This window comes from Crinia signifera, chromosome 7 (genome assembly GCF_055691185.1).
Source record: "Crinia signifera chromosome 7, ASM5569118v1, whole genome shotgun sequence".
Classification (NCBI taxonomy): domain Eukaryota; kingdom Metazoa; phylum Chordata; class Amphibia; order Anura; family Myobatrachidae; genus Crinia; species Crinia signifera.
The window spans coordinates 76,417,557-76,432,744 of record NC_139223.1 but is presented as its reverse complement, the minus strand read 5'-3'; the positions used below and the strand labels follow the sequence as shown (position 1 = coordinate 76,432,744).

At 42.2% G+C, this 15,188-nt stretch overlaps 1 protein-coding gene across 2 annotated transcripts in view; it reads left to right on the top strand.

Annotated features, from left to right (window-relative positions):
* Window positions 1-15,188, top strand: part of CIITA (class II major histocompatibility complex transactivator) — a 79,947-nt gene that overhangs the window by 28,296 nt on the left and 36,463 nt on the right. Inside the window, exons 3-9 of one of the 2 annotated variants that reach the window (XM_083153356.1) lie at window positions 2,090-2,143; window positions 4,905-4,925; window positions 7,865-7,924; window positions 8,772-8,834; window positions 10,948-11,004; window positions 11,114-11,206; window positions 11,300-11,404. In XM_083153356.1, coding sequence (XP_083009482.1) covers window positions 2,090-2,143; window positions 4,905-4,925; window positions 7,865-7,924; window positions 8,772-8,834; window positions 10,948-11,004; window positions 11,114-11,206; window positions 11,300-11,404 — 453 coding nt within the window. Of the gene's footprint in view, window positions 1-2,089; window positions 2,144-4,904; window positions 4,926-7,864; window positions 7,925-8,768; window positions 8,835-10,947; window positions 11,005-11,113; window positions 11,207-11,299; window positions 11,405-15,188 lie in introns of both variants that reach the window. The other variant, XM_083153354.1, reaches the window with a different exon arrangement.

Below are 15,188 nucleotides of genomic sequence, written 5' to 3'. Positions count from 1 at the left end.
AGCTTGATACAGTTCAAAATTTGGAAAAGCGAGGCCACCATTACATTTGGACCGGTATAGCCGAGCTCTGACCATCCGTGGTCTTTTATTTTTCCAAATAAAATTTTGGGGAGAAGCATCATTTTTATAGAGGCTAGGCGGCCCATCCAAGTGATGTTATAGTTCATCCATTGTTTAGTAAGAGAAGAGAATTGGGCCAGAAGGGGAAGATAATTAAGTGTGATTACGTCTGGGAGATTCAAGGGGATTTTAACGCCTAAGTACTGAAGGGAAGATGTTTGCCAAGCATAATTTTATCGTAACTGCAGGTAGGCAAGAGCTTCCGTTTTGGTAGTATTTAGTTTATAAAAAGAAACATTAGAATATTCTTGGAGAATAGAGTGAAAGGTAATAATAGAGAATTCAGGGTTAGCTACAAATAGAAGGGCAGCATCTGCAAAGAGGCAAATTTTGTGCTGTAGAGTACCAATATGTATTCCTTCCACAGAAGGGGATAGTCTAATCTTTTTGTGCTAATGGTCCTATCATTAAAGCAAAAATAAGGGGGGACAGGGGACAGCATTGGCGGGTGCCATTACTGAAAACACGAGCAGAAGGATTAGCATATAAACGGAGAATATTTGTAAGAAGTTACCAGAAAATCCAAATCTAAATAGGACCTCATTCATGCATTGCCAGTGAATCCTGTCAAAGGCCTTTTCTGCATCCAACGACAGTAGTAGCATTGGTTTTTGAATTATAGAGCGTTCTTCTAAGAGGGAGAATACTCTCCTGGTGTTATCAGGGGCTTGTCGTCCCATAGTAAAAACAACTTGATCTTGGTTAACTAAGGTAGTTATTAAAGGGTTAATCCTATTTGCTAATAATTTAGCATATAGCTTTAGATCAGTGTTCAAAAGTGCTATAGGTCTATAGTTTTGGGGGAAAAATGGGTCCTTGCCAGATTTGTGGATTGTTACTATTTGTGCTTCCAGCATTTCAGCAGGGAATGGGTTGACCGATATATCGTTATAGAGATGATGGAGGACAGGGGAGAGGGAGTCTTGAAACACTACATAGAAGGTATTAATAAGCCCGTCCGGGCCAGGGGCTTTATCTTTCATAAGAGATTTCAGCGCACTCCGCAATTCCTCAGTAGTCCAAGGAGAGCAAAGTGCAGAGGAATCATCCGAAGACAAAGAGGGAAGGCTTATGGAGTCTAGAAAGTACCTTATGAGAGGGCTGGAGGGTTGGGGTGTAGATGGGTCATGCTTTAAATTATATAATTTTTCATAATAGGAGGCAAATTGATTAGCAATGTCCTTCGTATTTGTCAATACCGATCCATCTGGTTTGGATAGTTTTTTTAATCCTATTTATTGTATTTTTGATTCTCAATTTCCTCGCTAGTAATTTACTAGCTCTGTTACCCAGAGTATAACATTTTTGATTTAATGCTGAAATTGCTCTCTGAACATCGGCAAGGGACAGGCTGTGTGTGTGGGGGGGGGGGGGGGGGCATCTGCAACTTCCCTTACCTTCAGCTCCGGCGGCTGCAGTCCCGGATCAACACAACGGCTGCGGGCGATTTTACATGATGGGGCCAGAGGAAGGAGGTCTGTGTCCACCGCCATCCCAGTAATTCGCGGTCCAGCGATGGAGCTCAGCAGCGGGTGTGCAGTCAAAATTGAGGACCCGGCTTCAGGGTCTGATGGGCCGCAACCTGCAGGGACCTGTTATCAGGACCCCCGGCTCCGCAGCTTGCACCAGACTGTTGACTCTGGTCTCGACTGACAGTTGGGTCAGGGTAGAGGGGTATTAGGGCGGGGAGAGTGCATAAAACGCACTTTTATGGGATGAGAGGTAGGAGCTGAGGAAATTTGCTGCTGTCCTCTTTTCCGATCTGGCCACGCCCCCCTACCCAGTTTGTTTTATCACTGTTTCCTATTGTAAAGCGCAACAGAATTTGCTGCACTATAGAAGAAACTGTAAATAAATAAGTAATAGTAAAGGTATTATTATATAGGGCTAACATTACATGGTGCTTCCAAATATTTTTGCATTTACATTAGTATGAAAATAATCATTTATACTTTATATTTTCTGCTAGATACCCGTTTTCTTGAAGATACACTTCCTATCAGTGATTTTGAGCAACTCACAGGTGATGAAATAAACAACTCATGCACTCCGTTGTTTGTCTTTGGGGAATTAGAAGGTGCTAAATAAATAAGAAGCATATTTTGATTGGTTGATATTGTATTGAAAAAGCTAAATATTTAATGGTGATAAACCACCATAATATATGCTCACAATGATACTGAGCATATAAGAGGCAGTAGCTGAACGTAACATGGGAGTCATTTCTCCAACGTATACCCTGACGGGTGGTTTTAGTGGTTTATTAATACCCCTTTTACAGCGCCGCAAAAACCCGGGTCATTAGCGGGTCACTGGCGGTGTAAAATGGGTCAACCCGTATCAATTTACATGGAACTTCTACCCAGGTCCTGACCTGGGTTGGACATGGCTAGGACCTGGGTAAAGAGCAGTGTAAACGGGTACGCCAGGTCATCTGACCCAGCTCCCATTCACATCAATGGTGGAAGCCCAACCTCTAGAACGCATCGTCCTGCAGTCAGTATAGAGGTTGGGCCCAACTGACCGCAGGATGCCTCCGCTGCTGTCTGCTCTACTCTGCAGAAGGCAGTGAGGAGCTGAATGGATGCCTCTGTGCAGGATCCATTCTCCTCAGGGACGGGGGCATCCCAGCAGCTTACCTCAGTTCGGAGTTCGGCGGTCCCGGCGCTTGGAGATGATGTCATCTCCAAGCGCCGCCTCCGTCTACACTGCGGGTAGGCACCGCAGTGTAAACGGTGCAAATCCCGGATTCCGACCTGGCTTGGATCCGTGTTCCAAATACCGGGTCGGGTACGGGATTTTTGGTGTAAAAGGGGTATTACTAAGAACATATTGGACATATTGGGTGTCACAAGCTCCTTCCTCATGGGCCATCCTGGCTACAATATCAATTATACTCCTGGCACCTGTGTACCAGGGAGGAATTGATAGAGGCCTGGATGCTGGATACAAAAGAAAATGTGTTATTTCCTTATTCTCAGAGTAAGAACACATCTTTACGTTAGCAGCAAACCTCAATCACAACAAAATGGATGGCAGAGGCACAGTAGGTGTCATTATCTCAGTATAGAGATCTGTGGTGCAGAGAGCTCTCCTTCCTATTACTCTTGTAAATAGGGGCTCTGAAATACACAGGTTTTCTTGCTGAAGCTTTCATAAGCAGTTGCAAAATATGGAACCTGGGAGGCAGTAGAGCAGGAGTTCTTCTACATTGAGCTCAAACATGTCAATACTGCATAACCCCCGCTACTATTAAGACAAATTGGGGGGTATTCAATCTGGGACTCCGACTGTCGGAAGACCCAAACAGTAGGAATCCCAGGAAGTTTTCATCCGATACGACAGTAACTCGACAGTCAGAATTCAATGTTCCGTGTCGGAAAGTCTGTGGATCGGAAAAACGGCTGTGAATTTGATCTGAGGCCGTTTCCGACAAAACAGATTTGACTAAAAAAGTTGGATCTGACTGCCTTTAATGCGGTCGGTAACAGCAGCATTAATTAGTCGAGTGACACTATTTCTGCCAGCAGGAATACCCCCCTTTATTCCTTGGATCTCTACCTTTTGCTATTTCATTGGAAGTCAGTCATCCTCACATCTGTAAAGGAAAAAAGGGGGAGGAGCAGCGCTGTATCTAATAAAAAAGGGATGTATGCATCAATTTTAAAATATATATAACAATTTATTCACATGTAAACATTCATATATCACAATTATAAAAAATACAAAAAAATTATAAAAAAGACCTGATAAGGTAAAATCGGGGACCTGAGGAGAATCAATAAACGTCAGAAAAAAGGGAAAGATTGATAAAACCTGCGTGGATCATGGATGGTGTCCAGAAATTGCAATGAATCCGTTGTGATGATATTCCTGAATGTCCTATGGTCTCCTGGTTCCAAACCCGTTGGCATAGGATGTTGTTTTAGCCAGCCCGGGGGGACCTATATACGGCAGTCCAATAGGTCAGGTGTTTTGGAAAACGGTGTATTGCTTTAGAATTGGAGGGACGCGATCCAGTATTGGGCAGGTGGTCAACCTTTTTCTCCAGATGATAAAGGATGTTTTTCTTCTCCAGATTAAGGTCAGGTCAGGTCAGGTTTTAGCAGCACCTGTAGCCGGCTCCCTTCCTGATCAGACAGCATATGCCTCCTGATCAGACAGCATATGCCTCCTGCTATAATAGGTACATATAGTGCTGCATCAGCAATTAATAAACATACAGAACTTAATGGATAAAGGCCCATACACACACAAAGATGTGTCAGTAACGATCCATCGTTAACTACCATCTTTAATTTTCACCCTTGAAGTGAAAATGAACGACGTCCGCATTGCAGGTGATCACTGGTGCACGACGGCTGAAAAACGATGCAGGACCTTTTCTATTGAAAAAACAAACAATGTAAACGACCATAGCCAAATTGACCTGCATGCATTGACGATGGCTATGGTCTTCAACGACCCACGGGTACGCGCATCGTTGGTAGTCGTCCATCATTCACAGCATAAACAGTAGACGATGTTAAAAGATTCACCTCCTAAACGACCCTGAACAAAGTCGGTCTGGGTTGTTCAGTAGAGGATTTATAATGGGGTCGTTCATCATCATTAAGAAGACATCGTAGTGTGTGTATGGACCTTAAGTACATTTTAGTCAAAATGAATGTAACATTGTCTTGGGGTAATAGTGCTATGTTATTTATCCTGTAAGCCACATTTGATTGAAAATAACACAATGTAATATTAATTTACGTACACCTTACATGTTTCTCTTTTTACAGATTGTTTGGAGCATCCAGTGGGTAAGTTGTTTTCTTTCATACGGTGTAGATAAGGATATAGCAGGTAATCAATACATTTTTGGGTGGTATAAACTATTGCCAGAACCTGTGATGTTGATAGGTGTCAGAAGTGTGCGATAGAGGTTCGTTGACACTGGATAACTTTGCCAGTGTTATTGGTTTATTAATACCCCTTTCAGACATATCACTTGGGATATTTTTTTGTATATTCTGTTTTTATTGAAAAGAACACAGATATACATTCATAAAGAAACCAATAAGAGGACATCTACTCTTAACAAAATCGTGACATACTGTGAAACACCACCCGGGAATTTAAACCCGGTACAATCCCGGGTCTATAAAAATATCCTTTCAGACAGCTAGTCCCTGGATTATGCGTGGATAATCCCAGGATTTTTGCATATGTCTGAAAGGGGTATTACTGGCAGACAACAGGATACAGGGTTACTGCAGCTATGCACATACAACTGATACAAATGGATCCAGCCAGGAGCTGTGGGGTAATGCAGGTGCTATGTGTTTTGACTAGTTCCCACCTGTAGTGGTGAGATGGGCCCTTCAGCAGTTAGCGATGGTCACACAGTATTATTTGTGATACCTTCGCTCTATAATAGTCTCACTCAGGGACACGTCCTCTTCTAAAGGAGGATGGAGAGAGAAGATGCACGGAGATGCCGCATGGGCAGAAGACCATTTCGGTTGGACTTTGCATTGTGACATTTGTTTTAATAAACCACTAATATTGAAATAGAGCTTGATTTAAGACTTGACCACAAACCAATTTTTTCATAGAGAAACATTACTTAATTATGAATTAATACTATAGTGCTATTTGAGTCAAATAGCTTTTTTCTAGCCAAAACAACAATAATCATAGCATGTAGAATAAAAACGTGACCAGTGCAGATAAACATAAGGTATTCCATCTATGACCAGTGCCACCATTCTTCCAACATCATACCTCCTAGCCCTTAGCTGTGTGGGGGTGACCATGAGCCCAATGCACGCTCTCTATGGCTTTAACACATACAATAAATTAATAAATAAACCCCAAAGTTTTGCTCATACATCATTCCACACATCAACTTTCCTAAATCTCAAAGTGGACCTGTCATGTCCATTTCAAGCCACAATGAAATGTTTATAAGGGTAGCCTAAAGGTCTGTGTGACTATGTGTAAACTAAAGCCCCATATATTCTAGATCAGTGATTTTCAACCTTTTTACCTTGCAGCACACTAAATAAGATTTTAAAATTGCCAAGGCACACCATGAGATCCCCACAGGGAAAAATACATTGACCCCCATAGGAAAAAAACAAACCTATTGGCCTCCATATAAAAATATCACACTGATCCCCACAGGTAACAAAACTGAAAAACATTGGCCCTTTACATGAAAAGAAGAAACCAGTAAATAACAGTTAAACTGGTCGTGGCTGTAAACTGGTTTCAGCTTCTTTAGATCTGGGGGCACACTTGAGAGCAGCTCAAGGCACACTAGTGTGCCATGGCACGGTGGTTGAAAAACACTGTTCTAGATGATGCAGGCCGCGGCTGATAGTGTTAACGATATCAGCCGCTGGTGGCCGAATTGAGTGTACACACTGAATGATATCAGTACATGATATCATTCAATGATGTCATCAGGACCCACTGAATATGTGGGTCATTGGCTTTATAGCTAAAATTTAACTGCATGTTCAGTAGACGGGCGAGGTCTGTAATGATGCCAGCTCCTCTTGGTGCATCGTTAGCAATGTTGATTGTACACACTAGACCATATTTGGTAGGTGCCAGACCACATGATAAGGAGACACACGCAGCACAAGTCTTAATCAAGGAGGCATAGGTTGGCACCTGCAGCACAAGTGGGCAGACATAGCAAGAGACGTAGGGGGGTTATACAATCCGGGATTCCGACTGTTGTAATGTCTCGGCAGTCAGAATCCCAGCCAGTGAGGCAGCAGATACAGCAGTGGGCCCCCCTCTATCTAGGCCCCCCTCCTCCTAACCTCTTTTGATCCTCCTATCCTGCCTCCGTTCCCCTCCGTTCCTACTTATTCTATTGTTTTTCGTTCGTTCACCCACCTATTTTTAGTATGTTAACTCTTATGAGTAGGGTCCTCTTTCCTCACGTACTCACCCTACCTCTTTACCTCACCTGTGCTCCTGTCCTGTTCTTCCCTTCCTCTATTTCATCTTCAGTATCCTCGGCAATTTTGACACCTACTTCTGAACTGATGCTGCTTTTAGTTCTACCAGCTATACCCCTATTTATATGGTATTTTTCAATACACCCTGTACGTTATCTTGTAATTTGTTTTTTGTTTGCTATGTACGGCGCTGCGGACACTTTGCGGCGCCTTATAAATAAACGTACTACTACTGTGGTCGGCATGTTTTTAAAAAATATATATTTATTTTTGCTAAAGGTTTTGTGCATGGGAGTGGGGTATTGCTGCAGCTTCACCTATCTGTCAATGTGACAATGATTAATGGTGCCTGAGCATCAGGAGCCAAGGCACACTGACGGCACAAGTGTGCAGTGCAGTACTGAGAGCTGACTAAGTCTTATGACTTTGCATAGGAGGTCAGAGCCTGACGAGGCTTGTGCTGAGCTCTGATTGGTGGAACTCATCACATGCTTCTCAGGCTCATGGAGGATAGCAGCAGAGGCCTTGTCCCTGCAGTTACCCATTGGCCGGCCAAGTTTATACTGCCTTTACTCTGTGTTTTGAAAGTGTAATATTCTCCAGTGCAGTTTGCAGCCAGTAATGAAAAGTGGGAGCCCCCCCCCCCCCCCCCTGTCTAAAGTGACCTGGGCCCCTCAAAGGCTTAATCCAGGACTGTTATGTCCCTTCTGCTGTATTCCAGTGTTGCCAAATTACTTTTCTCTGCCTATTTGCTTTTTGTATAAGTGATGTCTCTTTTTCAGGTGTAGACATAATAAATTACTTAGATGGTAAAGGAAATGAACAGCTGGATGACTTTTTCAGTAAGTAAAATAAACTCATATAAAGTACACATATTTGTATCAACATACTAGGGAAAACAAATTGATTTAATTTTGTCAGTATCTTGGGCATGAAAGGAACTGCAGGAAGAATAATAGAAATACTATGGATGCATTTTTATAGTGAAATATAAAATAAAATGTCATCAATATTTTTTTTTAACTACAGAAAATACCAATATACTTAGGTGATAATTGCAAACTAAGGCCCCATACACACCAGAACGACCAGGATCGTCTAACGATCGGCTACCGATTTGGCGTGCACTTTCCTGGTGCGCTCTCCCGCTGCCGGTAAACGACTAGGGAACGATCATGTTCCCTGGTGCACACGATTAGCTAACGATCCGACATCGGTAACGATGGTCGTACGACCGTCGGATGTGCGGATCGTTAGTAAATCAAAATTTAAGGCAAAATGGCTGCGGTGGGAGTGTCTTTATAAACAAGCCGGATTGGAACGACGGTCCGTACGACGGGAGCACACACAATGTGCTTCAGATGTGCATACAATCAGCACCCGACCTGCGGTCGGATTGGAGATTCTGCTGCAGGAGGCAAAATCTCCAATGCGACACACGACGTGACGGGAGCGCGCATCCCGTCGCAAACGATCCTGATTGTGAGTGAAAAACGAACGATTGACCCACAATGCATGCACAACCGTCGTTACAACGGTCGAAATTAGCCCTAATCGTGAGCTAATCTTTCTGGTGTGTACGGGGCCTTACAGTAGCAACAAGGGATCCTCCCCAAACTTAGTATATTCTGATCAATGAGAATACAAGACTGCAAGAAAATGTCATTCTGTACCTTTTTTTCCCAGAAGAATTGATTGTTGAACAAGACGAAAGTGTAGAAAAACCAGCAGCAAAATGTGCAAGAAAAAGATGTGAGTACTGAAAGGTATTATATTATGGACAAAGGAAAGTAATAGTTGTTCTCACAAACAGTAGTCCATGTATTATATTACAAGCATTGCGCAGTAACCCATATATGTGACCTGCATTTACTGAGGAGATATTGTTTTGAGAATTGTCAAGTTAAAGAATTCCAGTGAGTCAGAAGGTCGAGGTTACACAAACTAAAATTCAGGTTGAACATTTAATAAGATGGGATTTCTATTTCACATGGTATGTTGCTATGGAAAACCAATCAGAATCTACGTCTTAATTATTTATCACTTTCTAGAAGATAATAGATAGTATCTGATTGGTTAACCATAGCAACATCCCTTCTGAAATAGAACTCCCATGTTAGTTCATTTCCCCCAATAAGTAAGATGAAATGTGTTTTCACCTTCTTCTACAATCATGCCTGTCAGATTAGTGACCGTACGAATGCTCTTGGGTAGAAGAAAGATCAGACACCCCAGAGAGGAAACAAAACTGTACTTTAGCCTGTACATTTATTTCGTTATATACTGTGTTTAACCCTTTTGAGTGCCAAGGGAATTTGTCAAAATTGGTGTGAAAATTGGCAAACATTTTTTTTATATGTTTTTATTGAAGCACCAAATGCAACAGGTACAAAAATAGAATATCATAGTCAAAATGTAAAAGAAAAAAAAAATGACTAATGATGTGAAATACATTGGACATTGTCTCCAAACCTTTTTATTCATCATAATGTAGTGTTTACCTTTTATAGGAAATATAATCATTATTACACAACTTTTTATTTAATTTAAATTCATATAATAAATCTGAGCAATGCTGCCATTTTTAGTGCATATTTTGCATACTGTATCTCTCACAGAGCTGTTGGCATTTTTAGCAGATATTTTTGCGCATCTCTCACAGATGTTGGCACTCAAAGGGTTAAAAACAGAAACAGGAATGTAATTAAATATGGGCAAACAGAGTAATTAGAATCCTATACCTTAAAACAAAATATCATGCCCTGATTAAACCTTTTTACAGGTTTTATTTCCTTGTTGAGGAATGTAAATTGCTGCCAGCATACTATAATCAGTGCATAGTTGAGTGTAATGCAATTACTATGCACCTCTATGCACTGATCATTGTCATGCTATTACTGTCTGTCCATTTATAATTATTCCAGAAGTGGTGTCCAATACACGGACTGCCAAATACCATTCTTAGGGCCTGATCGGTATTTAGGAAATTAGCAAATCGAGCTATTAACGAAGGACTGGTGCATATGTCACACTTTGGGGGTTTTGTGGGACTGGCAGGGAGAAGGCAGCTGAGGAAGTGAGTGGATGGATGTAGTGCTTTCTCTTGTACCCAAAGTACAGGATAAACGGAGGAGAGTTGAGTGTGTCTCAGAATGGATACCGGAACGGATGCATTAATATGGGTAGTATAGATGAAAGTAGTGTAAGATCTAATACAGTCTATAGATTGATTTTTTGAGGGCACCATGAGCCAGTGTAGGGATTTGTATAATGGTGCAGCAATGAGAGAAAACAAGTCTTACTGCCTCTTACTGCCTCATTTTAGGTTTGAAGCAGAGATAGATGGGTGAGTGGATTGCCAGATACTAAGAAATTGCATAAAGTCAGGGCTAGAGATGATTACAAAGTGCACAGGAGATTTGGTAGCTTCATGAGTAATGGTGTATTCTGTATTTCAGGCACTGTGAATGGCGCCGGTTATGTTATGGTGCACCTGTTTTGAATACATTTCTATTGAACCATTATATATCAAATACTATAGCCCCATAATAAATAATAAATATTACTCCACGGTAAAATGATACATGAGTATTGTGTCCTTAATAAAATAATACATTGTGAAAATAAATGAATACTAGTTCTTTAATAAAATACTATAGTCATGATTTTTATAGAAGGATAATAAACATATAACTGATCTTAGTCATAATAAAAAGGCTGCCTTCTGTAGGAAATTAATGTTGATGTTTTGTACCAACAGGCCTAAAATTACACCCAGTCTATCAATAAGAAAAATGTCACACAAATAACATGACATGCATTGTACATTTTTTTTATTTACATCTTGATTTATAATATTTTTCAGGTCTTTCAACAAGAATTCCTCATTTCCCAGAAACAGCACGAAAGCGGAGGAAGAAAGGTATGTACGTGTATGTACGTGTATGTACGTGTATGTATGTACAGTATGTGTGTGTGTGTGTATATATATAGTTTTTGGAGTATTATTGGGTCCCCTATTTTTTCCTCAGGTAGCCCTGCATTAAGTCTGAATCACGCTGTAAAATCCTATTCTCCAGATTCAGCAGCTATCCCCCACTTACCTCCACCTACAGGAACATCAGGTGTGTATTGTATGTACCTACTGTAGGCCTTGTTGTCTGGTTATATGCTGCATGGACAGATGCTTATAGACCATTGCTCTTTCTCTACAACAGGTAACACATTGCACCCCAGTGCTATCCCTGTGGTTCCAGCTTTCCTTCCACCATCAGCTCTCAATTTCCCTATATTTCCTGTTGCAAAATTAATTATTTACACAGGTAAGTGTGATATGTGGAAAAAGGATTACATAGAGGTGGACAAAATGTGGTTCAGTTCAGGAGTAAGCTGGATGTACAGTATCAGGGAGCTATATAAGTCATTTACACAAACCAACCACAAAAGTTAAGCAATAGCTTTGTTGGCACTCCGACTGCCTGTTTTTCTGGAGTTTACTCTGCCCCCTTACAAAATATTAACATATAAAAAAGATGAGGACTTTTTTTATGTACTCTGAAGTCTGACCATTTTCTTTAATTCCATTTTGAGTACTTCCATATCTGTAAGACATGATTGGGTACTTATGTAGTATCTGGGCGCCCGATTTTAAAATCGGGTCGGAAAAATCGCATTGAATCGCATCCGATATCGCATGCGATCTGATGCGATTTTCCATAGGATTCAATGTTAACATAGTCCTGTTCATTTCCCCACTATCCAAGTGGGCATAGAGTTGATTTTATAAAGCGTGGCGAGCGCAGCGAGCCACCGAGCCCGAAGCGTGGTGAGCCCCGCGAGGGGCCGTGGATTACGTAAAATGTTTTCCGCGCTCGCCTCGCTGCGCTCGCCACGCTTTATAAAATCAACTCTATGCCCACTTGGATAGTGGGGAAATGAACAGGACCTTGTTAACATTGAATCCTATGCAAAATTGCATCGAATCGCATCGCATGCGATATCGCATGAGATATCGGATGCGATTCGATGTGATTTTGCCGAAAATCGCGTCGAATCGCATCTGATTGTATGCCTTAAGGTAAGGCATACAATCAGAAAATCGGCAGCCCAGATACTACATAAGTACCCATGATTGTGCTTTACAGTATGCCTACTGAGCAAGCTCTCTGTAAGGAAATAGGTTTGTCTCTATTTTAAGGTGGTGGCAACACGATTTTGACTCCTTTGACGTTGTCTAACCTGCAACTGTATAGGAAGTGCAGGTGATGGGAAAGTAGGAGAAGAGCAGGAGAGAGGGGTGCAAAGAAAGAGCAGGATAGTGGCGAGTAGGAGAAGAACAAGTGGGAGGGGAATAGAAAAAGAAGATGTGAGAAGAGAATATAGGAAGAACATGTGAGAGGAGTTAGAGGAATAGCATGTGAGAAGAGAATAGAGGTAGAACATGTGAGAAGATATAGAAGAATAACATGTGAGAAGAGAATAGAGGAATAACATATGAGAGGAGAATAGAGGAAGAACATGTGAGAGGAGAGTAAAGGAAGAACATGTGAGAAGAGCAGGCATGAGGAGAGAAGAGAGCAAACATATGAGAGAAGAGTACAGAAAGAAAAGGTGTGAGGAGAGGAAGCGGGTGAGTGGAGAGTAGAGATCAGGCAAGAGGAGAGTAGAGGAAGAATATGTGAGTGGAAAGGAAGAACATGTGAGATGAGAGAAGAGGAAGCGCAGGAGAGAGGAGAGGAAGTGCACATGAGAGGAGAGTAGAGGAAGGGCAGGTGAGAGGAAAGAAGACAGAACGTGAGAGGTGAATAGAGGAATAACATGTGAGAGGAGAATAGAGTAATAACATGTAAAAGGAGAATAGAGAAAGGATATGAACATGTGAAAGGAGAGGAGAAGAATAACAGCTAAGGAGAAAAGAGGAAGTACATTTAAGAAGATAGTAGATGAGAAACATGTGAGAAGAGAGTAGAGGAAGCACATGTGAAAAGAGCATAGATGATGAACATGTGAGAGAAGAGTAGAGCAAGGGCAAGCACAACGAGAGAAGAGAAAAAAATGTGAGAGGAGAGTAACAGAAGAACATGTGAGAAGAGAATACAGGAAGAACATGTGAGAAGAGAATACAGGAAGAACTTGTGAGAAGAGAGTAGAGGAAGCACATGTGAATAGAGCATAGATGAGGAACATGTCAGAGGAGAGTAGAGGAAGGGCAATCACAAAGGTAGAGGAGAAAAAATGTGAGAGGAGAGTAATGTAAGAACATTAGAGGGCAGGCAAGAGGAGAGAACATATGAGAGAAGAGTAAAGAAAGAGAAGGCATGAGGAGAGGAAGAGCAGGTAAGGGGAGTATAGAGGAAGTTTAGGCAAGAGTAGAGTAGAGGAAGAATATGTGAGTGGAAAGGAAGAAAAACATGTGAGAAGAGGAAGCGGAAAATATAGAGTAGAGAAGAGGGAGGACAGGAGAGAAGAGAGAACAGGTGAGAGGGAGAGGAAGGACAGGTAAGAGGAGAGTAGAAGTGCACATGAGGGGAGAGTAGAGGAAGATCAGGCAAGATGAGAGTAGAGGAAGTGCACATGAGAGGAGAGGAGAGTAAAGTCAAGTGAGGGGAGAGAAGAGAGAACATAGGAGAGGAGAGGAAGTGCAGGTGAGAGGAGAGGAAGATCAGGCAAGAGAGGAGAGTAGAGGATGAGCTACTGAGAATGGAGGAAATAAGAATAGGTGACAGGATAGTAGAAAATAGTAGTAGATAGTAGATAGTAGTGTGATCTTTTTTAGATTTGTGGGAAATTTGTTGTGATTGGTTTCTCTTGAGAGGCAGCTGTACTAAGGAGAGTGATACAGTGGAGAAAATATAATAACTTCTCTGTTACAGGCTGGGAGTTGGTTGGTAAGTTATCTTTCACACTTTATCTCTCTCCAAGGAATAGTACATATCTTGTAGTTAAACTTGTTTGTTGTAATGGGGCAGATGTATTAAGCCTGGAGAAGAGATAAACTGGAGAAAAAAAGTGGAAGAAGATAATGCACCAGTCAATGAGCTGTGTTTGAAAATATAACAGTTGGGAGTTTATTGGCTAGTGCATTATCTCCTTCATCTTTCACTCAAGTTTATCTCTTTGTCAGGCTTAATACATCTGCCCCAATGTGAGGTATTTCTGTGGTCTGAGAAGTGGATGGGGAGTATGCCTTAGGCCCCATACACACCAGAAAGATCAGGATCGTCTAACGATCGTCTTACGATTTTGTGTGCACTTTCCTGCGGCGCTCTCCCGTGGCCTTTTAACGATGTGCTAACGATCGTGTTCTATGTTCCATACGATTTACTAACGATGTACTCACGATACGACATCGCACATGATGGTCGTACGACAGTCGGATGTGCGGATCGTGAGTGCATCGTGAGTGCACTGGTCACGGTCGTTTTTGGAATGTAAATAAAGGGCCGGGCTACCAGAGGGGAGACAAGGGGGGGACAAAAGAACACAAAGAATTATGGGCTGGGCTAGCAGAGGAGGGTAACAAGACTAGGAGCCATTTTGCAGGACCTCATTTCTGCTTTGTGACTAGTGAGGCTTGGTGTATACCTGCTGAACGCTGCACATTGCTATTTTTGGCTGCTTTGTTTTTGCATTGCTGAACAAAGTGTGTTTTTTTCCCCCATTTTGCTTTTTTGAATTATGGATTCGTTCCAGCAAGATTTCCTGCTTTCCTACGTTGTGCTCAGGGTGAGGAGGATGAGGGCCCAGCGTAGGAAGGCTCGATCCTGCTGGACCAAGCAGTGGCTCCTGGGACGACAAGCGCGGTCTCATATGCCCCTGCTGATGGAGATTCGCGAGAATAATCCCCAGGATTATCGCAATTTCCTTCGCATGGACGATGAGACCTTCCAGGAGCTGCTGCGTCTGGTCACCCCCCACATCCAGAAGCAGGATACCAAGTACCGGATGGCTATCCCTGCTGAGGACCGGCTGGTGGTAACCCTCAGGTTTCTGGCTACAGGACGATCGCTGGCGGACCTCAAGTTTGGATCCATCATCTCCCCGCAAGCGTTGGGACTCATCATCCCGGAGACCTGTAAAGCCATCGTGAAGGTCCTGCAGCATCAG